The sequence below is a fragment of the Solea senegalensis genome, linkage group LG4 (assembly GCF_019176455.1).
Source record: "Solea senegalensis isolate Sse05_10M linkage group LG4, IFAPA_SoseM_1, whole genome shotgun sequence".
Classification (NCBI taxonomy): Eukaryota; Metazoa; Chordata; class Actinopteri; order Pleuronectiformes; family Soleidae; genus Solea; species Solea senegalensis.
Genome location: NC_058024.1, coordinates 22,939,401 through 22,966,938, shown reverse-complemented (window position 1 = coordinate 22,966,938; position 27,538 = coordinate 22,939,401). Strand labels below are relative to the sequence as shown.

Genomic DNA, 27,538 nt, shown 5'->3' with positions numbered 1-27,538 from the left:
TTAGCTGGCAGTGCCAGTAAGTGTTGTGCTGTGGGACAGAAGAGTCCCAGGGTGATAATAGACCCACCATCCATGCCAGACAGCCTCTGTCCTGGAGCCCGAGGCCTGAGCCTGAGCCTACAGCACAACAAGCACCAAGGGAGTCCATAATCCCTCGCCCCTAGCCTACCCATCTCATGAATAGTAATGGAGTTGGAACTGGTAAATGATCCCCTCAGATCCCCACACAAAGTGGGCTCCACAAACATTACTGAGGGGCCCGCTGATACTGCAGGTTGGGGCTCGCCTGCACATTACAGTGTGTACATTATTCATAGTGCATAAAAGCTTCCAATTCAATATTCTAGATTACTGTAATAGCATGTGACATTTGCGAGAAGACGGTTTCAAATTATGTTAAAATGGGAAAGATTACCTCTAGTGCTACTCCAGTCCGAAGAACACTGTGAAGAATTTTGTTTTCTCATGCTGCAAGTTTTTTTTTTTTAGCTGATAATGGGAAAGTGGCATGTCTGTGTGTGTGTGTGTGTGTGTGTGTGTGTGTAAGAGGGTGGTAAAAAGGGAATTGTCCCAGACATGCTCCCCTCTTATTGCAGGGAAGGCTTCCTTTCAACATCAGGTTCATGTTGAGTTTCGCTATGCTGTGCTGCCCTTTGGCCCCTTTGGCTGCTAAACCAATTAGCCCATCATGGAGGTGGTTACACAGGGGTGATGCACACATGCACACATATGTTTGCACACATGCACCCAATGCATGTTCGGGGCCAAATGGTCCGCGAACGACGCACTAAGCCAGGAGAATCCCACAGAGGGGAGAAATTAAGCGTATTCTGCAAATTAATCATATCTTTACATTAAGGCCTCCCAGGAAATGTGCAGCACTCACAGCACATCAGAAAACATACAGGCTGCTTAGTCATTTCCACATGTTAATTCTATCATCTCCTCCACATCTGCGGACAAAGCATATGACATGGATCCATAACAGGGAGAATTATGGCCCCTCTTCATGCCGGACACATGTGATGCTCCCCCTCCATATGGGCCGTGGAGACGTACACACACTGAGGCAGTTGAGGAGAACGAGAGTGTCCTGAGAGAGACCGCTGGAGGCCAGGAGTCCATTTTAGTCAGTGGTTAATTGGAGCTTGATTACATCGCTTCCCCGCGAAAAAAGAGAAGCCAACAATTTGCTCGATCATCATCCATGCTTCATTAAAGTTCTTCAAAAGAAAAAAAAAAAAGGCTTCTTCTTATCGTCGACAATGTTGCAGTTTTGCTCTTTTAGCAAATTATGATGGATCGGCCTCTTTAGTGTCTGACAAGTGTTTTAATCTGCGATGACGGTAGTTATCCTCACCCCCAAAAAGAAAAAGCGGATCCTGTCTTAATGAACAAGGCTTTGCTCAAAGGGGGGGTGGGGTGGGGGGAGAAAGGCACACACTTCTCCGGAGTATTTATGTTTTTGTCACCTGTGTGTCAGTTGTATTATAAAAAAACTAAAAACAAACCCTAATGCCATTTCAGTGAACCATCCTGACAATCTGAGCCTCTAAATGTCATCCCTATACTTTTATCTTATTCACCGGCCAGTTTTATTTGCCACTTTGATGTCTCCATGAAGATCTTCCAGTTGAACTGATACTTTGTCACATAAAGGTCATAAGACCAGCTGGACACCTTGTAAAACAACACGTTATAGATATTAAATTCTGGTAAAAATGTGCAGCTTTCCTGCTGATTAAAATCCCCCTCAAAGTCCCAGTCAGTGTTTTTACTGTCAGAGAGGAATGAAAAGCTTTTTTGTTACATTCAGCTCAGCTTAATAGACATTAAGACATGATTTGGGATTGTCAAGGTTAGCGTTGATACACTATTTGACGCATTTTCACAAAGCGAAGCCCGAGGCACCAAAATGTCACTAAGATTTTTACATAACACGTCTCAGTAGAGACACAGGTAATTTAACCAGCACTTGTGGAGTTTGAATGATTCTAATATTTTAGAGCTAAAAGAGCAAATCGCTCTTAAAGAGGACATTTCATTCTCTCCTCTCCCCCCACCCATCCTCTCTTTCCTAGCATAGCATTTCTCAGCAGCCCAGAGTTGGTGTTTTTTGTTTGACGTTGTGTGAGTGCTGGTTTGAGAGATAATGTGAGCCAGGACCTAGTTTAAAGGACAATGCTCCGGGGCGTTCCCTGCCTCTCTCACACACACACACACACACACAAGCCTCCCCTCACCCTCTCTCCGTCTATTTTCCTTGCTGCCTCTCTACAGATAGATTACTTTATAAATAATAATAAAAAAGTAATTAATTCTCCCAACTTCAGAGCCTCCAGCCTGTGGCGCAGTGAGTGGGGAAGTGCAAATTGATACAATGTGCATCCTTTCAGATAAATAAATAGTACATTTGAGACACAAAAAGGGGCCCTTTCAAACCTCCCTAATTTCTTCAACAGTCAAATTAACATTTTTTTTCTTTTTTGTTGGTTTGAATGTTTGACGAGTTGTTTCTTTGTCGGATTTCTTTTCCACAATAAAACAATGTGACAGACAAGAGCTCAGAGAAGCACTGCGAGCGAGACAAAAGGACATTTAAACTAAAAAGGGGAGAAGAGTCAGTTGAGAAAGAGAATGCAAATGTGCTGCAGGAGCATCTTCTCTGTTTGTGTTATTTGAACAATTCAATGCTAATATTTTATAGTCTTTTTTAGCAGCGTGAGACAACAATAACTGGGCACATGGACTAAAGGGACATAGATATTCACAAATGTAAAGAGAGGAACTGGAGTGGAGACAATATGAGAGCCAATAGAGAGTGGGTGGGGGCAGAAGAGAGAAGAGAAAGTGATATAGAGTGAGAGTGAGCAAAAGTGGAGGCTTTGGGAAGTACAAAGACTCCTGTAGGACTGCACTGGCCTGAGGGCTAGCCTGCCTGGAGAGCTGATAGGAGCCCCTTCTGTTCCATTCCCGGCGCCAGCGCCAACACACCCCACTCCACAAATACTCTTAATCTGCGCAAGACTGGATTAGTTCCTCTGTCACCGATAGCTCCCCGTTCTGCCCAAATCAAAATGCCCCCAAGATGTACCTTTAAGTTAGGCAGAGGTCACCGGGGCAGACAGGGAAAAATGAGCACTCCAGTGTCTGTAAGTTATCTGAGTGGTGCAGAATAGCATCTTGCACCTTAGTAGATCGGCCCGGCTGATACTCGCTTCGGCGGAATGATTAAAGATCCACAGTGATGACACTGAATTTAAGATCAATATTTGAAGGCCAGTCCTGAGGGTGTGATTACCGGGAGAAAGTGGTGTTTAATTCTGTGACCCAAGAGTCACACAGATCCAGTGACTAGAGAGAGTGGCACAGCTTCCTGGAGAGCCAAACTAGATGTTTGATAACTTCTTTAAGAACATTTTCATGAACTCAAATCTTTTTTCACAAAAATAAAATCTAACACCCCTGATAATCTGAATCAAATACAAAAATAAAGGAATCACATATAAAAAAATCAGTGGTTCTAACTCCCCAAGTCTGTCGACTCCTGCTCTGAACGTCTCTGAATGTCTCACCCCCCCCAAACCTCACATGAGTGGGCCAGCCCAGCGGGCAGCAAGGCCCCTCATCTGAGCAGACAAAATGACTATTTAAAAATAACAGTGATTGCATAAATTGAATTAAAGCGTTTTGGTCACGGTGGAGGTGGCGTGAGGGGTGGCGCGGGGCCACAGCGGAGAGCTGCGATGGTGGCAGGCACCAGATGACTGTCTCTGGCCTGCATGCCACTGCGTTAATTGGCCGCAGCACATTAATAAAAAGTGAAAAGTGTCTTCCACCAGTGCCAGAAGATGAAGAGACAGGAGCAGAATGAGAGGAAGCATGGGTGGAAGGGTGGTTTGGGGGGTTGTGTTGGTGCTGCAGGGAGAGAAATTGGCCTTTGAAGAATATGGTGCATATGGGGGGGTTACGGTAGGGTGCTAATTGTGTTCAATTAAGTGGCTGATTGGCACTGACAGAATCTGGGCATTGACAAGTCAGGCACAGATGAAGACGATTAGCGGGCACTGGAACAAGCTGTCACTCCTCACATCACGTTAGCCTCCCCGCGCCTGCATCCTTCTCCCCGTGTTTAGTTAAAACATACAGAAGAGATTCATTCACTCATCTTCTATCGCTTTATCCTCCACATGAGGGGTCGCCGGTGCCAAACCCAGCTCACAGAGGGCGAAAGGCGGGATACACACTGGACAGGTCACCAGTCCATCACAGGGCCTTTTCAAGGTTTTAAACACATCTTCTGTATATTGTCAGATTTATGCTAGAGGCCAACCATTATTGTCTGTTCCTATGGCTGATTTTTAGAGAACATGATTATCTATTCCATGAATTCCAGAAGTAAAATCCTGGAATTATCAACAGAACAAGTTGAAGGGTTGCACAAATATTTATTTATTTTTTTTTAATTTATAAAGAGAAACAAATGATAAAATATGCATTGGAAATTTGACTGGATGTTTAAATTTCGAGATGTTTAACTTATGGCTTGTTTTGTTGTTGTTAATGTAATCAAGGGTGTAGATGAGGGTGTAGCTAATAATAACTGAGAGACCATCTGATTCTTTGACTGTAAGTTAGGGGCAGACATAAATAAGAATTCTATTCTTCTCACAGCCAACCCTTCCAATCATGAAAAGTGTTGTCTCAAAAGTAATAATGGATTTGTGTAACATTGTACTGTATTGTATTGAATAATGTATAAACTTAACATTGGGTTACAAAATATACTTTTGGATAAAAAAATAAAGGGACTCAATGACATTTATTGGAGAACAAAATTGTGTAAACTTATTCAACCAACTCATTAAAAATAATCCATAAGTGACAACTAATTAATCAGTGTATATTCTACTCTACTAAATGCATATGCTAAATGATTTTCAGCCCATTTTAGTTCATTGCTGGGATCAGTGTTAAAGAAAACGCAGCTGCTCATGCAGGAGAAAGGTCTCCCCCCCTCCCTCTCCCTCCCTCCTAAACATCCCACAGTATAAGCTAGAAACTTGGCCCTGCACTAACCAGAGGTTAATATGCCGTCTATTGGACTGCAATTGGAGAACGTGTGGGGAGCAATCCTCTATTCTCTGCTAGTGATATGCTTGAGTAACTATGGGATGGATTCAGCCACTGGGAACAAGAGAGGCCCCTTCAAAGTGCACACACACACACACACACACACTTTGACTCTCCGCACCTTGCACCAACCCCTCTTCTAAATTAAACGGCAGATTTTCTGATTCCAGCAGAATGGTTTCAGCAAGGCAGGGCCTGAGTGTGCGTCTGAGGGAGCAGCCACAGAGGGAAAAGCGAGGCAGATCGAGGGAGTGAAGGAGGAAGAAAAGCAGGAGGAGGAGGGGGTTGTTTGCTAAAACAGCAGGGGCCAGGTCTAGCGAAAAATGTCAGGTCAAATTGTTCTTGACAGTGTTAATATCTCCACCTCATAGCCATAATTACATGTAAATACATAGTGAAATAGCTCTCAGCTGGAGACTGAGAGGGGCGAGTTTGTGCATGAGACAACCAGCTGAGGACCCGACCACCTCCCATACGCTCATCCTATTGTGAGGAGGAAAAAAAGAAAAAGAAAAGGCACACATGGAATAAAGCCACATATTTCCTTTTTAACATGCCAAATTGTTGGATGGCGTTGACTGGACAATCTAAATTATATACTATAGGTGTCTGTGTGAGAGTGAGTGTTTGAGTTAATGAGCAACCAGTGAGGGACATCCAGAGATGATGAGAGACGGAGGGAAGAAGGGGACAGGACGAGAAAACGAGGGTGAGAGACAAAGTCAGAGAGAGTATTAATCACAGCTTATGCACCTGTCAGAGTGGCATCTGGAACTAACGGGAACCACATGCAGCCAGACAACATCCCAAACCTCTGGCTCGTATGGGCAGGTTCACAGTGAAACTGGCCCTCTCTCTCTCTCTCCCTCAGCTGTCCCATAACCCTCTGCACCCTGACCCTTGAACCCCTCAGAGGTGGGTCACTCGGTGTACACACCACAGACACTTCACCTGCCCTGTAGCCTTGTTTTTTTTTGTGCAAGTAACCTTCAAATTATGTGTGTGTGTGTGTGTGTGTGAGGCTGATATCTCCTCAGATGAGAATGCGACACAGTGTACGTCTGTGTGTAATAGGTATTTTAGATAGGATCGATGTCTGTGCCTATACTTTAATAAAGGCAGTAGCACTCTCCACCTTATAGGCATTTCAGCTGCGTGGGACACAGCATGTGAATCAGTCGCAGTCATTTTCCTCCTTTAAATCCCCATCTTCTAGGATTTACTGAAATTCATATTGGCTGCCTCTGCAAGATAAATGTAAATCACATTCCCTTATATTTACTATTTATCAGGTTGCAGCAGCTCACTTTCAGCAGGAAATATCTCACCCGCACACAAACACCCTTGCATTTAAATAGCATTTTTATTGTCCGCCGTAGCCTTTCATCTGGGCGTAGGGAGAAGAGATGCCTCTCCAGGGGAGAGAGCTGGAGCAAGAGAGGAAGGTGGGAGAGAGAGAGAGAGAGAGAGAGAGAGAGAGAGAGAGAGAGAGAGGGAAATAGAGAGCAAAGCTACTATTGGCAAGGCATCGTAGGATGACAAAAAGCCAAATAGAGGTAAGGAACGTTGGTAGAGGAAAAATAGTTGAATACACAAAGCTCTGACCAAAAATATTTTGGAATGGAGAGAAAAATGACTGTAATTAGGTGCTCGAGAGACTAAAAGGATGCAGAGAGCGACAAATGTCACCGGTTTTTACAGGCAGCTGGTAAACTGCAGCACTGTGTCAGGTACCTGCAAACGAGGTTTGCATTTAAAGCAGTGTGGCAGTTGCGAGTACCAGCTGAACAACAGGACACCGAGCGTAATGTATATCGCAAACGACACGTTTTGCGCAAGCTCACTTTGCTTTATCGTATTTACGCAAAGGGTTTGTGCTATCAGAAAAATTCTGACGGTTTCTGAAAGCTGAGAAGTTGCCAAAAATGTCGTCAAAGCCGACATGTGGTTATTTCGGTCATTTCTCTTGTGCTGTTGTAGGAAGCTGGCGAATCAGTATCTTTGTCTTTTGGCCTGTTTTTGGACATTGAGACAAAAACTGATTTTTTTTTTATTTTAAATATGTTTTATACTCTTCAAATTTAACACACAAAATCTGGAGTTCACTACAATGTTCAGATGGAGTGTACACAATCTTTTAAATGTAAAGTGCTAACAAACCATTGACCTGTAGGTGATCCTTGAACTGCAACTGTTTAAGTAGATAAACCTGGTAGATTGGACTCAACCACTGTCACAGCCAGGGGGGCGTTATGGCAGCCTGCTACACTCCTCCTCAGGTGAAGAAGACCATCTCTCCCCTTCAATTGTCTATGGACTGGCCGGTATAGTATATAAGATCAGGCAGGGAGAAGATGTGTGTGTGTCTCTCTTGGTCAAAAGAGCTTATTTGGAAACTCTACAAAGTTTTATCACTTATTCTTGGTTTTTGTAAATATTTTGTCTAATAAAACCCCTATATTTGTCATCTTATTCTGCTCTCGTAGTTTCCTACTTAACCTCATTATCAGTGAATATAATGTATCACTCTTTGGTTCCATAAAGTGTCATAAAAGTTTGTACTGATAAGTGCTGTCAGTCATAAAAGCTATACATCTACCAAATGATCACATACAGTACAGGACGCAGGCCAGCACGACACATCGACCACAGTGTGTGCAGCCGTACTGTACATGTGCGTTTCTGAAGAATCTTTCCTCCGAGTTCAAAAGTGTTGCAAAACAACAGCAAACACTAATAATCTGTTCAGAAACAGTATAGCCAGTGGATATGATTTACAGTCCCTGGATTTTCTTGGCAGCTGCTGACAGCAGGTCCCTTTTTTCTGAAAGCCTCTTACATCTTTTTTTATACTTGCCAAATTGAAACAGTATTTGTTTTAATGGGAGTTCTAATTAACCAGTATGTATTCCCCCTCTTGCACTGCGAGTGGCTGAGCTATGAATGCGGGCTATGTGCTCATCCCCTTTGATTTGTTGTCAGTGGAGCCTGCCAGCTGACACAGTGCCCGGTGAGAGGCTTAATGCCCAAGTTTTAATAATGTGGGGGACTACATGAATCTCCCCCTCTCATTGGTATTCAGGTGCAGAATGTCTTGTTAGAAGTCAGGGAGGGAGGCGGAATGAAGCCAGAGCTCCAGATTGTTCCGTACATTTTCCCCTCTCCATTTTTTTTTGGCAACGGCAGAGCTTGCTTCTTAAAAATAATTCATCCCGCTTTTTAAAAGAAGCGTCTGCACTAGCTAATGGAAGAGGAGCAGCACAGTTTGGAGTCTCCCCTGGCTTATCTCTCTCAGACAGTTGTGGGGAGTCTCTGGTGAGCATGGTGTCAGCATGCGTGGTACGGTACAGTGCCGCGCGGGCAGGCAGGCAGGCCTGGGGACACAGATCAAAGGGAGGCAGGGGTGAGAGCCGCTCTGCCTCTGATCCCGTGTATGTGTGCGCGTGTGAATGTGTATGTGTGGAGGCCCGGCCCACTCACACAGCCCAAAGGGCCATCCTCACATACACACATACACACATCCTTGTCATTCCATAACACAACAACTTTTTCATAAAACTGCAAAACAGAACAGAAGTTCCTCACAAAACTTCGCAAACTTCCCCTCATCAAACGGGCAATGAAATCTCTTTCCACGACACCTATAGGTATCTCTGACTTCCAACTTAACCCACAGGTCCTGAATGATCTCGTAACACCAGGAAACACAGTGCATTCGCCACTTTTAGTCTACATGAGAAAAGCTTTTGGTTCTTTTAGGTCCCTGTCAGCAGCCAAACCCAAGCTCTGCCACCGAGTTCCTCTTGCTTGGCTTCAACTCTCCAGTGCACTTCAACTGTTTCCTTTCCTTTCCCAGTGTCCCTGTCATGCATCAGTGAGGATGACTGGCCAAATGCCAAATAATATATAAAAACCTGATAATTGTGTGGGCTCTTAAAGCCTGACTTTGTAATCTTAAGCGACACCATCTGCAAATATTGTTTTCTAGTCAGAATAATGCAAAATTCAATTTTGAGGCATTGCTGCAGCCGCTATAGAAGCCCATTTCTGAAGAAGAAAATATAGAAAATGAAAAAGGCCATACTGAAAAGGCCAACATAAGCTCAAATCTCCGGGTATACTTGGCTGAAAAATACTGGCATGCCTGTCCTTCATGCCCTTGCCTATCCTTCTCTCCAACACCTGCTGTGCCGCTAAATGAAACAAGCCCAACAACAAAACACACTTCTGGTTTCATACGTTTTTTTCCCAGCCATGCACAGCTTCACTCTCACAACCTCTAATACACTGTCTCCCTCGGCCTCAGTCAAACACGTTGTATACCCCCACAATGACAGCAACCAGTTTGAGTGTGGATAGCTTTTCCACCACAGTAATGGGCAAATGTGTGCTGTCGGGGTAGGTTATGGGACTGGGATGGACACGGGCTCCTGTCGGGACTGCTGAACGCTGCAGGATTCCATTACAGGCTTGGCGTCCTGCCACCACAGCCCATTTACCGGGAATCAGAGAATTTTTTTGTCAATCTCTACAGCAAGGCCATCAGCGCCAGACACATGAAGAAATAGCTCATACATAGAAATGCACAAGCATATCTCCTGCTAACAGATGCTGTCTGTAACTTACAATATCAAATTCTCATTTCCATCTCGGTAGACCGCCTGCTCAAGTTTTTTTCCGAAACGGGGAAAGGCAAAACATGCTATAAATCAGGAAAGAAATCAAATGCAAGCAGTCAAATGTGTGTTGACACTTCTCCAAAGCTGACACTGACTTATACAGATTGAACGAAATGTCTTTAAATGCAAGTTGGAAGTACAACGCAAGGTCTAACTCGGACAGGGAATACTCAGTGTTTGTTGGTGTGTGGGTCTTTCTGTGTGTGTTGATAGCTACACGTTTCAGCAGTGACACACACACACACACACACACACACACACACACACAGTGGCACAGCAGGACACTGCACCACAGAGTGAACTCTGATTTCGCTGTCAGTGGGAACATTCATCTCCATGCTGAGAGACTGATAGGAATGCCACACAGCATTCTGCATGCATTCAATACATTTCAATTCTATGCAGTGGAAACACGACGTGGCACATCAAAACACCCACACCACATGCATGTAAAAAAGAAATACACAATTTAACTCGAAAATAAATAAGTACAAATAAAAAAACAAACAACTGCATTTAATATCGGATTTTTATAGACTTTCATCAAACCCACTTGATAAAATAATTGAATACCCAAAATCCATGACGTACAGTTGCCCAAAGGCTCCTGTTCTAATCCTCACTATGACAGGAAATGTTTAATATCCCAACATTCTTGAATGCCTGTGCAGAGAGGGAGAGAAAGCACCAGAGTACCCCATGCCAGTATTAGAGAGGGCCATTAATGAAAAAAAAAAAAAAAGGAAAAAAAGACTGTTCCTGGTGTTTTGTGCAGGTTTGCAGTGAGAGCATTAGCAGTTAAAGCCCCTGTGCCACGATTAACAATCAAACACGCTGTGAGCCTCCATGTTATCCTTCGTCGCTCCAGCAGCAAAGAAAATCTCTTTTTTGTCACAAAATCCTTAATTCTTTTTTCTCCGAAGAAAGAGGGTAATACCAAGAATGTTTCCAATCTGCTTTGAGAAATATTTGAAGAAGAAGAAGAAGGAGAAAGAAAGAAAGAAAGAAAAAAAACTCCCAATAAAACACGTGTGAACGACGGGGTAATTGTGGACAAATGCAGCATTGAAATTCATTTTCAACTCTTTACACACCATTTCAATCTTATTTTCTGCCTGTTAACCACATCTTGTTGGTGAGGGTGGGCAAGAGTGGCCAGTATTGATGGGTAATTGTGCATAATTCACTATGTACACATAATGTGCATCAATAAATACCATACCATTTTCTTTCTTTCTTTTTTTTTAATTCCGTGTTACTTAAAGCCGTAGAGTTGCAGTTTAATGCCCATTACCGGAGGTTAACATGTGAGATCCAGCAGTAAAGTAGTAAAATAAACGTTCACATACAGGATTATGCTTTAAGATGGCACAAACAGTATCTATTTATCGTGACAATTATCGATGTGAGCTTGTGAGGAAATAATGCAGCAGTGAGAGGAAGAAAATCACACATAGCACTGGAGTCTTCCCACTGCTGACAATTACATGAAGAAGATTATGGGTCTACATTTATAAGCTTTAGTTAATTATTTCATCTGCATGTGTTCTGGCTGTGCTGTGCAGGATTTAGACGTCCCAGGAAAGTCGAACCCGCTGTTTGGAGCAGCTTGAGCACTTGTGGTGCTATCAAGATGAATTTTAATTTGTTGATGTTAATCCAATTGTTTTACAAATGTAGCAATTTAGGAAAGCCAGAGTAAATCCAGGGCTTTGGAAGGCGAACATAAAAGCCCACACTGGCAGTTATTTTGCTGAACATGCCGTTTCTGAATCTTAATTTCAGTCAAATTACAATTACATTTCTGAGCAGTGAACGGCGGAGGAAAGCAGAGGGATGGTAGAGCTACCTGTGGGGGGGACAATATGTGGTACAGTATAGTATAAGGTAAAGCACGGATGGACTGACCTGTGGAGAAAGCCCGTTGCCGACAGCGTTCATGTGGTTGCTGGATGCTGAGGGGCTCATGAAAGTATCAGAGTAGCTGGAGAAGCTGTGGCGATTGGATGAAAGGCCGTACGCAGAGCCGCTGTCAGCGCTCAGACCTCCCTGGTGCATGGAGGACGGAGGCAGCGGCTGAGGTCTGTGCAACGTACTGCTGCCCTCTGACACACAGGAAAAAAACAACAAAAAAGAGTGCACGAGTGAGAACAAATCAAAGACAAATCACGTTAAAGTCTGTGCAGACACATGAGGTCATAAATCCCACATTATAACGCCTGCTCATTTTTTTATCCATTACATTCATTGCTGTACATTAAAAATTAGCCTTGTAACATACAAAAATAGGTGGACAAAGCAGTGATTGTAAAGATAACTACTTGCTGCATGGCTCTTATATGCAGCACATGGTCTGTAATTACGTTAACATGAACATGAAATATGGATGGCAAACCCCCAAATAATAAATAAACCACTAATGTAATCTTTTACACCAAAATGACATTAACCTCGTACTGGGTACTGTATGTTTTCAGTGGAAGATCTTCGCTCGGACACTCACCCTGCGATAGCGCCGCGCTGGGATAGCCGGACTCTGGCAGCTGGTATGTGGGTAAAGTCGGCATGCCTGTGGGTGGGAATCCTCCAGGAAGCAAGTGGTTGAAGGCTGCTAGCTGATTAGCCCCGGCCTGTTTACGCCACCGAGCTCGCCTGTTGCTGAACCACACCTATGTCAAAAAAACAAAACAAATCATCAACAAATTGTGTATTTTTGTGTGTACAGGAAAGCTGAGTTTATACTAAGAGTGGTGGGTATGTGACTTGAGCAGACCCTCTGCAGAGTGTGCTGGCTCCTGCCACCTGTGATTAATCGGCCAGTTAGTGTGAGTGGTGGTGAGAGTCAGCAGTCCCTGTGGGAGCAGCAATAGAGGCTCAGTGGTCTGTCCCTGTTGTTCTTAAGTGGCTGGAGCTGTGATCTGTGTAAACACGCTGCCCTAAGCCTCCTTCAGAGGGAAGAAGTCATTTAAAGGTCAGACGTAGGTGAGTAGTCTCCACAACACACAGCTTGTGTGTGTGTGAGAAAGATTTGCGAGAGGCCATCATCTTCTCTCGAGATGCAGAGAAATATTAAGTGTGCTTGCGTAAAAAAATGTGCCGCTTCAGCGCGGTTTGTTTTGAGAGCTTTACAAGTCACTTTGCAGAAAGTGTTTTAACTTTAAGAGTCAAACACAAGAGTCCCGAGTCTGGAAAATAGCAAAAAAACGCTTACAAAATGAGCAGCACTGAAGCGCAGACACACAATGTCAGCTCCCTGAATGAAACGGGGGGGAAAATAGAACTCTTTTGAACCACAAAGATTTACACATTTTAAAAAGACTTCTGCTTCAACAAAACACAAACATAATCAGACGAGTCTGAAAAGAGTCGCCAACCTGTTCCATTTAACCAAGACAAGGCCCCGGCTTCACTGTGTGCTGAGGGTTGAAGGACATTGATCTATGCCTCGCACAGGCAATTCATCAGAGTTTAATACACTGTCAGAGCAGTTCATCTACTGTTGTGTTTCAAACGGCCCGGGCTATTGTGAGGACACATGAAAGGGGGGGACAAAAGCTCCTCCATACGCCACGGAGAACAGTGGACACAAAGAGGGGGCGTCCCTTTTAAACAGGTCTTAAAGAAGGACACTTTCAAGGGGACTTACCCAGTGACATACTCACTGCTTTTCAGGGGCTGCCTCTTTTTTGTACACACAAACATACATATAAACTGTTAAAAGGCCTACAAGGGATCTCAGTCCAACAGAGATCTTAATTCGAATGTGTTTTTTTTTTTCTATTCCACAAAGGCAATGCATTTTTTTTTCCTTTGTCGGGATGCAACAGGTGATGGTTGGGCTGAGCAAACCTCAACAGTGCAACTGGGAAAAACCAACAGGAAATCTCATTATCTCAGACCAAGTAGCCTCTCAGGACCCTGCTTGAGTCCCTCAATCACATATTGCTAAACAAATGTGGTGCATGGCTCCAGTGAAATGTCTGCTATTAGGATGTAGTGGAGCGTGGTCATGGTCTGAACTAAGCTGCATCTTGGCCAGACAAACAGCTGCCTAGGACAGGGGAGGGGACACGGAGGCACACCCCTTCCTTCCACACACTCCCCTTCACCCCACCCCGAATGGCCACTTCACCTCCGACCTCATCCACTCACCCAGCCCCTCTTTTATGTTCACTTTCACTTCCTTCCCCTGTTGTCATCCAAACTTTAGGAAGGAGGTGTTCCATCACGGACGACACAAAACACTTAAACGGTGAAGTCGCTAGTCTGTTGTTTTTAGTGTTTTCTTTAACTTTACAAAATACTGTTACATTACATTTGAGGCTGCGCTGCCACATTTCCTTTATCGTAATAATTTATAAATAGAAACACTTTGAATGCAAAGGTAAATATTTACACATTCTCGATCACAAAATCCTTTGTAAACACAGAGCTTGTTTCGTCTCATGAGACCAGACATTAGACAAACATTTATCAGCTATTTGTGTGTCATATGCCACTACCTCTGGCCAGTAATCATAATCCAAAAAATGATGTAAGTGTGTTAGCGCTGAAATGTTTTGCAAATTACTTGGAGATAATGGAATTAGTGCCTGGACTTCATGAAAGCTGTTCAGAAGGGCATGAGTGCAGGACACCATGAGACATGAGACCACAGCCTGAAACCCGCCTCTACGTTTAAGACTAAAATAGTTAGGAGAGATTATTGGTTTGTCTAAATTAATAGACTAAGGTTTTATATTGTGTCTTCTGCCTCAAGTCACAATGGCTTGTTTTTAATTTATGCGGCTAAATGTAAATAAGGTTAATTTTTAGGAAAGGTTAGTTGTGGATAGCAAACATTGTAAGGAAGCCACATGATATAAATCAAACACTTTTGATGTGTCTCTGTAGTCGTTTGAAACAGGAGTTGATAAGGTCCTTCACTGTGGCCTCCATAAGATGTTCTCTAAAGCAGACCATAGTTTAAGACCTAAAGAAAGAGTTGTTGCAGATTCTTGTGGATTGTTTTGATGCATAATGGTATTTTTTATGCAGAAGATACTGATGATATGAGGGGAAAACATAATCTTATGCTGACCCTAACCAGGTGCTTTTAGTGCAAACATTTGAAACACTATCACATTGATATGCATATATGTTATTAAGTAATGAAAGTAATTTAGCTTCAGAAACACAATATAATATATAATCCTTGCTATTAAACCTGTATATAGAGTCCGCTAGGTAGAAATGTTGGACAAAAAGCAACTTTACAGGAACTGGCTATAGTAGTAAAAGGGCTTTAACCTAAACTAGCAGAGGTAGAGGTTGCAGCTCTACTCAGTTATTGTGCATGAACACCAGGTGCAACGTGTCCACTTTGACAAAAGACTGTATATTAAAGTGGGACAAGAGACGAGTCACACACTCTGGGCTTTTCTCCAACAATCATCTGTCTCTCAGCACAGACTGGAGACAAGTGGCATTGTGCATGTACACAGCTGCAGTATCACATACATGCATAAATTGTGAGCGGACTCTCGGACATGAACACATACACATATCTCACAGAGTCCAACACACAGCCTGAAGCTGAGGACTTGAGGCTACACTCTGGAACCTGATCACAAAGTCACCTTGGCCCACAGATTATCCTGCACTTTCCTCAATCCGGTTTAACTCAGCACAGAGAGCAGCAGCAGCAGCAGCAGTGGCAAAGGCGCCTCCATGTTCCCTCTCAACCTACAAGTGTGCAGCCAAATTAAAGGGGCTCACTTTTGTCTTGCTGTCATGGACAAAAAGGGTTTCCCAGTACACACTGCTGTTGGACACATCTGCAGCATATCTCTGAATCATTGTGGAGAAACTATGGGAGGGAGGACAGAAACCGCCGGAGCAGTAAACCCGACTTATAGAAGTCAAGCTTAACTCTGCTTGTGAAACAAAAGGAGGAGGCTTGAAGGAGGACTCAGTTGGACAAGGACAAAAGGGAGAAGGAGGTCTTAGATGAAAACTTCAAACATACAATTGGATGAAAAACCTGGCAAAACACAGCATTCAGTATTGTGACGCGTTTTAGTCTCAAGCTTAAGTTTGGCTGCTGGCGTCTCTCCGTTGCCTTTAAGCTTCCATTTTTCCATGAATTTTGCGTTTTCTTATCAATGATCAGTGACAATTTTCCTCACACGCTAAAACCCCCGCTCTCTTGTTACTTACACGGGATGGCTCACATTTAAGAAATTCACCGTTCAGTCGATCCTCCAATTATTCATTTTGTCAAAGACAAAGTACAGAATATGTGACACCTTTCAGGAGCCAATTTGCAACATTCGGTAGATAAATACTCAGAGCCAAGATAATGACAAAACAAAATGTGCTGCTGACTTCATATCCACAATAACACAGCGGGGTGATGCAACCAGCCTCAACATACAAATCCTCTTCTGTCTCATACCACGCAATACCTCCCCCCCCGAACCCGCACACATCCCCCCTCTCCTCTCTCCTTCCTTCCCCTCTCTCTGATTCCCTCCCTGCTTGCCTTCCAGACTGGCACTATGCTAATTAAAGTAGCTAGGAGTATGAATTTGAGGGGAGAGTGGGATTAGCTTGATAAGTATCAGGAGTACAGAAGCACTGTACCCAAAGTCATTTAAATTCTAATAATAAGAAACTGTTAGAACATTCACACTGATGCATTGCAACAATTTCTCCCTTGCAATCTGCACAAATCCTATTTATTCCTTTATGAAACATAAACCCGTACTGGCGGGAATAGCGTTGCCTGTTGGGTTTGGTTGTCACCACTCAGCTCCCATTGTGATTTGCTCTCTTGCTGCTGGTACTTGACTAATATTATAACAATCAGAAAATGGCGTATTACCTCTTGATACCTTGCCGTGGGATTACATTTTTCACTTGTTACATTGAAAAGTGGTTTAAAAAGCATCAGTGTGGGTTTGGGTTTTGCTGAACTGCTCTTTCACAAAAACGCTAAGAAGGACCAGTTCAGACTCTGTGCTCATTCCATACATCAACAGGCGAGCACAAGCCACAGATAAAGAGAGAAACTTTTTACCAAATTGATTTGCACGCTTCGTAAAAAAAGCAATGCTTATACCTTATTAGATTCCACGAACTATAATAGCTACGCGCAGAATGTTTATTGGTAATGAAAGAGGATCTATGTGACAGATTTGGTAAATCGAGCCAGTGGCGGCATGCTGAGATGATGAGCCTCAGCCGAGACTCAGAAGTTGGTCTCTTAAAAACTTTGGTCTAAATAGAGGAGAATGTAATTTGGTTAATCTGTGAGTGCTGATTTACAGCGGCCTGCAGCTTATATTCTGCACCCACCCAGCCGCTCCCCCCACCTGGTCCACTCCTCAGAGGGAGCGGACACAAACGCTGCTCTCTTTCCTAATAGCTCAGAGAATGGCTTTGCCGCCAGCCTCGGTTAAAAGTGAGGGGCTATCAGATGGAAAGTGACAGTGCGCACTGCATCAGCGGAGCATATGCTGAAGGTAGACTTGGCACTATCCCCTCCCACTGAGACAGTCTGGAACTAATTGCCGAGAGATATGGATCATATCCCACAATTTGTCAGTCGGGGTGATAAAACCATTGTGGGGCCTGTGATGGTGGAGCAGCACTGGTGGCTCTGCTGAAAGGGGCAGCAGTGCTGATAAAGATGGATGGTGAAAAGGTCTTAAAATGGCAGACACAGGGGAATTAGCTCTGTTTATGAGTTTAGGTTGTGTGTCAGTGCTAAGCCAAACACTTTAGCGGTTTAATTTATAACACTTCAGCGTTGGGCTGTGATGGTTGCCGTGTTTGCACCTAAGTAATGCACCTGAGCAAACTCCACTCCACATTATCCCCATGTTTAATGACAAATGGAGAGAGATGAAGCATGACTGTGGACACAAATTCAAGTTAAATTATGAGTCTGTGAGACCCCCGCTGCCCATAGTTTCCCTCAAACAACATCTGGAAGATGCGTCATTGCAGCTGTGCTGGAGAAGCTTTGCTCACAGGCCAAAGGGTCTCCCCTCTTTTGCCCTATTTGGGCACCTATGTGAGAGCCCATTTGGTGGACACACGCATACTCCAGAAAATGATCTGCATTTATTTTATCCTCATGATCTAGATGTTTAAATGTTTGCAATCCAGCAGTTTGGGAATTTTAATTTTCTTAGGGGCGCTTTGACAAAGCAATCAGACTCGGATAAATCGGATAAATTCATAGCATATCTTGTCACAAACTCTTACCCTCACTGTGGAGCAAATTTGGGCATTGCTTTTTCTTAACCTTCCCAGAAAATTAAGTTTGAGTTGACCTTTTGAGACTTTCAAAGACTTTGAGAATTAGATTATGAGGGAAACAGCATTAACAAATTATAGCCATGACTCAAATTCCTCAGGTTTTCACATGATATCATTTAAGTCTATTATCTCACAGTAAAGAGACAACAGTCACTCCATTTTCTTTCTTCTCTTGCTTTCGTCTTTAGATATTTTTGTCAGTCTCCATAAATACACATGGAGCTAATACATGCATGGATTATTCTTTAAAATCTGAGGTGTTAATGATGACTATGAATTATATATGAATGATGCATGTAACATTTATGATAAAATACCTTTTTTTGGGTTGTGCAGTTGTGTGGCTAACACAAGCTATGGCTGTACTGTGGGAACCAAGTCAAAACAAATGCATAATTACATATCTTTTCCTAAATTATATAATTAGACTGTCTATTTTCATTAAACTTTATTGATGCAGATTTTAATTCTACACCTTTGGCTCACACAAAACACAAATATTATGCTCCATAAGAGACACGAGATAAATTTCTCTTCCCTTGAGTGAGGCATTAACTGCTCAGACGTTGGACATCCTTGCATGTTGGGGGTTTTAAGATGGACAAAGACATGTGTGGAATCAGTTACCCCCCAACTGCATGTTTCTAGTGTGATGAACAGTTAGCATGCAGCGAGGAGTTTTGGTGGGGTTCAGAGGGAGTGTGAACGACTGTGGTAAGAGGAGAGCGGTGCCCCAGACCATTTTTTTTTTTTACTAGCGGCTGATTGATTAATGTTGTTGTCGGGGTATAGGTTCCCCAGAGAGGATGAGGAACCCCGTGTGATATGTGGAAGATTTTACAAGCAGCGGCAAGCTTGAAAGTGATGGGGATGAGATCCTGGCCAAAGGCCGAAATGAGAAATCCATCAGGAATGCATTCCCTTTCTCTCCTCTGTTTTTCTCCCTCTCTCAGTATTTGAAAGAACAGCTGTTGCCATAACTCTACTGTACACATATTTATTCAATCTTACATACAACCACAGGGCAAGCGGCTGGCAGACAGATCCCCGGTCCTGAGGTGTGAAGATGGAGGAGTATCACTGTCCAAACTCTTGAACATGAAGTCTCACAGTGAGCAGCAAATTTCCATATATGCACGGCGCAATACAGAAAATGGTTTGCATCTTTCTGACAGATGAGTGCATTATTGCAGTAGGTTAAAAAAATAAGCAAACCATTTTGTAAGTGTGTGTGAATTCAGTCAGTATTTGCTGTTGATATAGTGAAAGCCTCATGGGGCTTGCACAAGGTGTTCAAGTATGAGCCTCTACAACAGTTCTGCATGCCACTGCAGAGGCCAAATACACAGCTCACAAATATTATTGGAACACTTCATTTGATTTACTCAGTTGTTCTGAATCCAGCACTCAACTGTGATTTTGGTTTCCACTGATGGATGTCACATTGTGTTGTTGTCAAATAATATTTTTATCAGTTGAAATATTTTGTTCATTAAGTTTTTATGTGCAATTATACTGTTCACTTTAATCTTTTGTGCAGTTTATTTGTCTCATCAGTGATATTCAGGATGAAGTTACTGCAGTACATCAATGTTCTTTGAGGTGAGCATAGCTACCAATTATATGTTTAAGGGATCACTTCACTCAAATAGCAAAGAACACACTGACTAAATGTGGCACAACTTACCTAGTAGGCATGCATATTGTCATCTCCATGTCCTGAAATATCCAATATCCCAAACCCAGTGCAATGGAGCTAAATGTAATTTTAGAAATCTCCATAGACATCCTGACTCTCTGTGTCGCTGTTCCTTATCACACTGTGAACAGTTTTGATTGGAGCTAATTTCCTCCAAAGATGTAGTTCCAATAAAAACTGCTGACAGCTTGCTCTGGGAGTTATCCAAAAATATCAGGTTCATTGCCTCTGGATAAAATGTGTTTCTGTTTAGTTTTTAAAATGCAAAATCCTCCTTTCTATCCCTAAGATTTCTCAGGCATGGGTTTTCTATAAACATGGACAAACTGAGGAAAAACCGTCCGGCATGGCAAGGTATTACTGGAGATATGAGAACATGTGTTTTCATGCAGGTCTGTTACAGAGCTATGTGCGTACACCAGTTCTCTGGCACTTATCAGTGAGTCTGACCTGTACTCTGGCCTCTGTGAGTTTTGTCCTCTGAGCCAGCTCCTCTCTGGTGTAGATGTCTGGGTAATGTGTCCTTTCAAAGGCCTTCTCCAGCTCCTCCAGCTGCTCAGCAGTGAAGGTGGTGCGACTGCGCCTCTGCTTCCTCTTCAGGGGCAAGTCAGGCTCCGAATCTACATCCGAACCCTCGTCTGTGCGGTTACCTGAGGTGAGAAGAAAAAGGGATAGAGGACCATCTGTATATGATTGTGGAATGACAAAAAGTTAAGGAGTCTTTTGTGAGAATTATCTGAGGGACGTTTGAGTAACGTAACATCAACATGAGGTAAAAATGATCATAAATGAGCTCTGACAGTGTTATCTGCTATTTGGAGATTCTTTTGTTGTTGAAGAAATCGAGACTGGCAACATAGAAGATTCAAATGACAGCTACTCCTCTGTCAATACACAACTGGGGGAATATTATCTTAATCTGTGGATACTTATTTAATGTAGAAGAGCCCCTGATACACAATCCTGCCGGTGAAAGGGGCCCCAGAGGCTGTGGAGGCAGAGGGCTGAGGGGGGGAGCGGGAGTGTTCGTGGGTAGTGGGGTTAATCTGCACAGGACACCTTGCTGCTCTTCACCCTGCTTTTCTCTCGCACTGGCCCTGGGCACACTGCTCATATACATCACAGTCAGAGTGTATAAAATAGAACACAATATCACACCAAAACCATTCTGCACTGTGTGTTTCCATGTGCTGTCATTAAATGAAACAGAACATAATTTTACATTACTTTTTAGGCATTCAAACTAAGCTGCGTTTCTGCTCGAGGAATTTAGATACAGCACAAAGATGTACAATCCAGGCCAACAGGGAAATTCTTGACAGCAAATAAGCATTACCACTGCACATTACCGTTATAACTGAATTTAGAAAATTGCATCATTTTCACCTCCTCTGCATGTCTATTCAAACTACATGGCCCTTTCATTTCATGTCACAAAATTCACATTTTCATAATTTCCTCATTGAGACAGTGACAAGGCGGCGTGATGTGCCAGCGTTGCTCCAGGCCCAGTTGGATTGCATCACGCACCGTCCAGAAAGTGTGGGAGAGGGTGAAAGAAAGGGAGATATTGAAGAAGAGGGTGTAAGAAGAGATTTACGCTTCTGACAGTGGTCGCTTTGCAATTCATCTCCAATGAGAACTATAATGCTCACTTGAATGTCTCACCTGAGTGAGGTCCTGCTGACTAATTTAATGTTTTATGGCTCTGATGTCTGTTTCAAGCTCTGTCCAGACGAAAGACAAAAGAATACTCAAACCTATAGCCTCCAAATAACAACTGTGAGAACAAAAGAGCAACAGAGCTGGCAGAGTCTCAAGGCCAGCTCCAGAGTTTAATTAAACAAGGAATTAGGGGATTATATGGAGACTATCATTACAGGCCACTCCATGAGTCTTCGACGAACATTTTTTGTCCCCCTGAGCTCATGCTCAGTGATTCTCTGTGGATTACATGTGGCCGCAGGACATGAGGCCGCATTCATTAAATCAATTCTCCAGTCTTATCCTTTTTAATAAAGATTGATTCTTGAAGCACAGGCTCTCTCCTCTGCAGAACACCCTTGAACATACAAAGTTGAATATGTACATACGCCACATATCCCTTTGTTGGTTTTCATGAGGATGCGTATATCCATTTGCCCGTTAACTTGCCATGACAACACTTGAGACCAGCCCAGCAGACAGCAGTGTACAGATCGCTTTCCAAAGTCACCTCTGTGTCCTATGGGGAGACCCCCTCGAGTACGAGTTCACTCCAGAGGCTGTGAGAAAGTACACCAAAGTCTTCCCCTCCTCAAATAATTTTCTTTCCCCTTGCTTTGTTTAAGGTACTTTCTCAGACTTTATTTTGCGAGTAAACCGCTGTGATAATCTGTGTCACATTTAGCATGCTATCAGGCTAATGACTGATAAACCTCAAAAGACAATAGCTTGCATTGCTGCTCTCCATTAAGCCCCACAGAACCAACACATCTGCTCTTGTACATGAACCCGGAGCACAAGGTCGACAGCATTGCCTGTAATGAGTAAGGGAAAATGGAAGATGGCACACGCTGCATGGGGCCAACTGGGATCGGGGGTTGAATGTAAAACTCATGTATATGCAGCCACACACTGGCTGCTGTCCACGTTGATCTGATGTAGCCATGTCTAAATTTAATTTAGACATTAACTTTAAAAGCAATTTAATAAAATCATTCAGATCCATTCAGTTCCAATGTTTAAATATGGGTTATGTTAGAATACAAATACATTTAAAAGAACAAGATGTTTAATGTACAACATAATATGCACAGTTGAACTGTCAGTTCATTATTTGCAGTTAAAATAATATGGTTCGTGGAGTTAACATAGTTTGTACGATATACACATGACCCACAGCCTAACTTGATAGCAGCATGACCTGTCAATCATCGGTATTCTTTACTATTATTGGAAGGTCATGACCTAGAAGCCAAGCTAATTGTCATCCCAGGTAGAGGGGCAGGATTTAGCCGTAGCACTCACAGAGCTAACGCAGGGGAGAGCTGTCATCGGGCAGCCGGAAAGTGGTTGACGGTCAGTTATGCTGTGGTTTGGACTACTGTGATTCTACTAGAGGTAAATATATATATATGCATGTGTTCTAATATGCTGTGACTAAGTGTTATAGTTTAAAAAATCGGGTGTGTCGCTAACTGCCGTTAGCATTAGCATATTCATGTTTCACATGGCTATCGGACTGCTAGCTTTACGTGTGAAAGGTGATGCTAAGATAAGCTACTGCTAGTTCTTTTTGGAATGCTGTATGTACTTACGCTCAGCTGAATAATTCGTTTCAAGACAACGGACATTTGGTGACCGTGAGTGAGAAGAAACCCTGAATGAGAGAGAGAGGACCGGGAAGGCTCCGTTGAACCCCCCAGCTCAGAGAGCCTGCTGGTCTCATAGGTGTTTACAGACTGTCTACTGCTGCGTTCTTTTCCTCCAGGTGTTGTGCCTGATGTGGTTTTCCCCGACGCCTTGCCTGCTGCCAGTGACCAGTTTGTTCGTTATATACATCCAGGATTCGTGAGTACATATTACGTTTTGCACGTGCATTGTGTTTTACTGCTTGTATAACAAGTGAAACGGTCAGCATCGTTTTCGGGCCTCCACGCTTCCAAGCTACAACTCAGGTATAGGTGTGGGCCCACATTTTATTGACGTTTACGAATTATAGGTTCATTTTAAGTTGATTCTTCAGAAGCACGAATTAAGGTTACATGAAAAGTCAAATGGGACTTAAAGAAATTAAAAGTACACTATTTTTGTTTTTCGAACAATATATATAGCCTCATTTTATTTAATTTTGTGATACCAAAACCTGTTCATTATTTATGTACAATTTGTAAATAAATTCCCAATTGTGGGTTTGTTTTTAAAGTATAATTGGCTGGTATTTCATGAGGTAATTCATATTTGGTAACCGTTAAAAAGAGGATAACAAGGGTTAAAATAAAAAACTCTTCAAATTTCATATAGAGAAGTATTTGTATTTAAAAACAAGTCATAAGTTAAAATGGGTAACAGTGCCAAGTAAAGTTAAGAAGTTCCAAAGAGCTTAGGCACCTTCTCATAGTACTACTACACCAAGCAGACTTATAGTAGCTACATATACATTGGTTTTACAGCAAAGGACAAGTCTGTCATTTGTCAGTGGGTGATTTAGTAAGTGGCTGGAAAGCACTAAGCAGATATGCAAACAAATATCCCTCCAGGACAGTCGCGGTCAGCAGCTCATTTGTCCACTCAGCACAAAAAGGTACTTTATGATTAGACCTTTGTATAATACAACTGATGTAATTTCCATTCAAAGGGGTATTGATAAACTGCTCATGCCTTGTCTCATTAGTTACCATCCAATTAGAATCTAATTATGTGCCATCCAGTGGGCATGATTACTACCATGTACTCTCCTCCAGGGGCCCCTCTGTGCTTATGCCCTGATATTGATTTAATATTGTGCCCATTATAAATGAGAATTCATCAGGGCAACATAATGCTTTGTCTGGGTAAGTGCTTGATTAAGCTTGATGATAACACTGGGTATTATTGAGGTAAAAACCATCTTAACCTAAATTGTCATAAAAATGCCATGACTTATGAAAGACATGGCTCTGGGACAGGGTTTGGGGAGGATCAGTCACTGACCTTTGATACAAATGCTCTATATTGATACACCAAACATGATTGTAAGATACCTGATAACATCTGCCAAGAAAGATAACAGTTTTTTCCCAAATGCGCACGTTTGCATATATTATAAAAAGTAATTATAGCATACATGGAGAAGAACTTAACTGCTTCATTCTAACAGATAATTTGACAAAACTAAGTAATCTCAGGTCATTGGAGCAACTTAACAGTTCACATTTACATTTAGTTTGAAATGTTTTCCAGCTATGATAACCTTTCCTTACACTACTATGCATTCTGTAAAAAATAATGTGCACAGTTATAAACGAAGGTTTTTTTTAGTCTGCCTTATGTATAGACATGCTGGATTGATTATCATTTCAGGACATGACTGATAAACAGAGTCATGTGTTTATGTGGGCATCGTTATTCTCACTCCCAGTCTTGATTGTACAGTGGTTAAACGCTTACAAGTAACATTGCCTTGTATCACCGAGGGAGGGTTTGTATTAAAAACCCCACAGATGTGGAGAACCACATTTTCCCTTCCATCCTGCTGTGCTTTCGCTTGAATGAGGCTGTAATTCCGACCAGACCTTTTCGATAAAACAGAGTCATACTCTTAAAGGACTAGTTAATAGATTTAAGGTTACTCTGAGGTTTAAAGGCTGCTCCCTGCTCTGATGCTCTGTTTCTGACCTCACACACAGACTCCTCAGACTACAGACAGATGGGATCCTCATCAACACCCTGACTCCTCAAAACCCTCTTCATATTGACCCCCTCTGCACCTCCTCCTGCACTCCTCATTTTCTTCCTTCAACCCTTCAAGCTCCTCAATCCTCCACCTTTACCCCCAAGATGCAGAGGTAATGCTGATTAAACACACAGCTGTCCATTTAAAGACAGAAATGAACTAAGTGATCTGCACAGCTCCACATTTGAGATGCAAAACAACAGTAATAAACTCTATGTCTACCAGGTTGTCAAAAAGATCCAGTGTATTCAGCAATTTAATAATAATGATAATAATAATAATAATAATAATAATCAACTTATTGGCTCTGTTCTAAAATAAAATACTTGCAATATGCATCACAAAACCAAGATGTCACATTTCAAAGCCCATGGCCTTGATATCAGCCATACCTTTGCAGAACTATCCAATGCAGAGGGACAAAAACAGACAGGGCTTTGGCAGTGCAGCATTAGCTCATAATGGCTCATTTTGAAAATCATATTAGTTCCAGCATAATTACAATCAGGCCTCATGCTCTGTGTTTTGCAAGCGTTTACAGGACCAGCCTCTGAGCACCGAGTCACACCAGTTGACTGTGATTGACAGCAGATTTAGTTCAAAATGCTGTTTTTTTCCCTCCCTCTATTTTCCCCACAGGACAAAAATAACACCGCGTCTTTTCTCCCTATTTATGTTGACTTGTTTATTTTGTGCCTACCTTTTGTCGTAGTTGATACTGCAATTATACTTTTTGTCAGTCAGAGGGGGTGAATATCAAAAGGCCTAATTATGCAAACAGGCCTGTGATAAAAGGCATCTGCCTGAGATGGGATCTGCTATCTCTGACATGCATCTGTCTCTCTGCTGTCTTTGCTGCTCCGGGCCTGCATATAAACAGCCTGTCCCCAGGACTGCATGCAATTCAACCACTAACACTGGAGTGGAGCGATGTTTTGGGGGCGGGGTGGGGGATCGCGCAGCAACATCAAATAGCTAACAACTTCCCAATTTGCATTTTTCTGAGAATGGTGTGGCATCAATGCTTAATGCACTTGCCTGTTCATCCCAAAGGGGTTTGCCAAGTAAAAGGAGGTATGTGATTCAAGGCATTTACCAAAGGATGTATCTGAGATAGGAACCTTATGTGAATACAAGATTGACGACAGCGATAACCAGAATGGTTTAAAGACAAATTCCATATGAATAATCTTTTCCTGTTGTTATCACAAAGCTAAAGAAAAACAAAACTAAACATGAGGATGTTTATTTCTGCAGTTATATTAAGATCACCATACCAAAGAATTTGTAAAAAAATACAAAAAACTGCGCAAATGTTTTTAGATCGAGTTACTTGGTAACATGTCAGAAAGCATAATCATTTTTTCCACTGGTTATCAGTGACCTTCTCCAGGCACTGGTTTGACATTTAGCCAAAATTCAATCTGGATGAGTTGTGTAACTATATACAGTTTATAAGGGTATTTAAGATCCATCTATCTAGAATAAAATAATTCTCACCTTTATGGATGGCTGCCATGTGATTCAATGTCTCATGCCTCATGTTGTTCTACTAACAGGTGAATGAGGGCCAAAATTCCAGTTACAATTGTGGACAAGTAGAAATGAACAAGAGCAACAACCTGCTCAGAAAATCCATAAAAAAAGCATCTCTTCAAAAATAGACAGCTGTTAAAAACTTCAAAAAAGCTCAACAACTATCTGATGAAAATTCTAAGAGAAGGCTGCCTTCTTTTGCCACTGTACAACCTCTCACTGGCAGTGTCAGAGTTTTAGACGCTTTTACATCAGCATTCCTCAAGAAAATTCCAACACTTTTCTTCCCTTGTCTCGTGGACAGAATCACATTCTTTAGAAAAGGAACAGAGGCACTTGGAAAAAAAGAGGGGGAAAATATGCAAAGACGGAAGAAAGATGGGAGGCTCTATCATCTTTGGCTCTCACAACAAACAATTAGCCTGCTTTTCTCTGTTTGAGGTGGGGAGAAAAGTGGCAGAGAAGAGGGCGGGGGGGAACAAGAGAAAGCAGAGGAGACAGACAGGGAGAAGCAGCGAGAGCGATGCTCTTTTATGGCTCTTGTCATATGGATGAAGGCGCAGCGCGTCCATGAGAGCGCTCACCTTCAACAACAGGGCATCCACTGGGCCTCCCGGCCTTTTCAGCCTGGAGAGACGAGCTCCTCAGGGGGCCATTAGAGCATGAATAGGGGCCTGACAGCACTGTGCAGCTCTGCAGGGCATCCATAAACGCTGACATATTGACTCCCCATGCCTCTGCACTGCCTGAGTGTGAAAGCGTGAAGGG

The 27,538-nt window shown here is 42.6% G+C and overlaps 1 protein-coding gene across 2 annotated transcripts in view; it reads right to left on the bottom strand.

The window, feature by feature from the left end:
- pax7a (paired box 7a) overlaps positions 1-27,538 on the bottom strand; it is a 46,533-nt gene that overhangs the window by 4,903 nt on the left and 14,092 nt on the right. For both annotated transcript variants that reach the window (XM_044024738.1, XM_044024739.1), the window contains exons 5-7: positions 20,269-20,468; positions 12,316-12,481; positions 11,721-11,917 (exon numbers count right to left, since the gene is read on the bottom strand). In XM_044024738.1, coding sequence (XP_043880673.1) covers positions 11,721-11,917; positions 12,316-12,481; positions 20,269-20,468 — 563 coding nt within the window. The remainder of the gene's footprint in view (positions 1-11,720; positions 11,918-12,315; positions 12,482-20,268; positions 20,469-27,538) is intronic.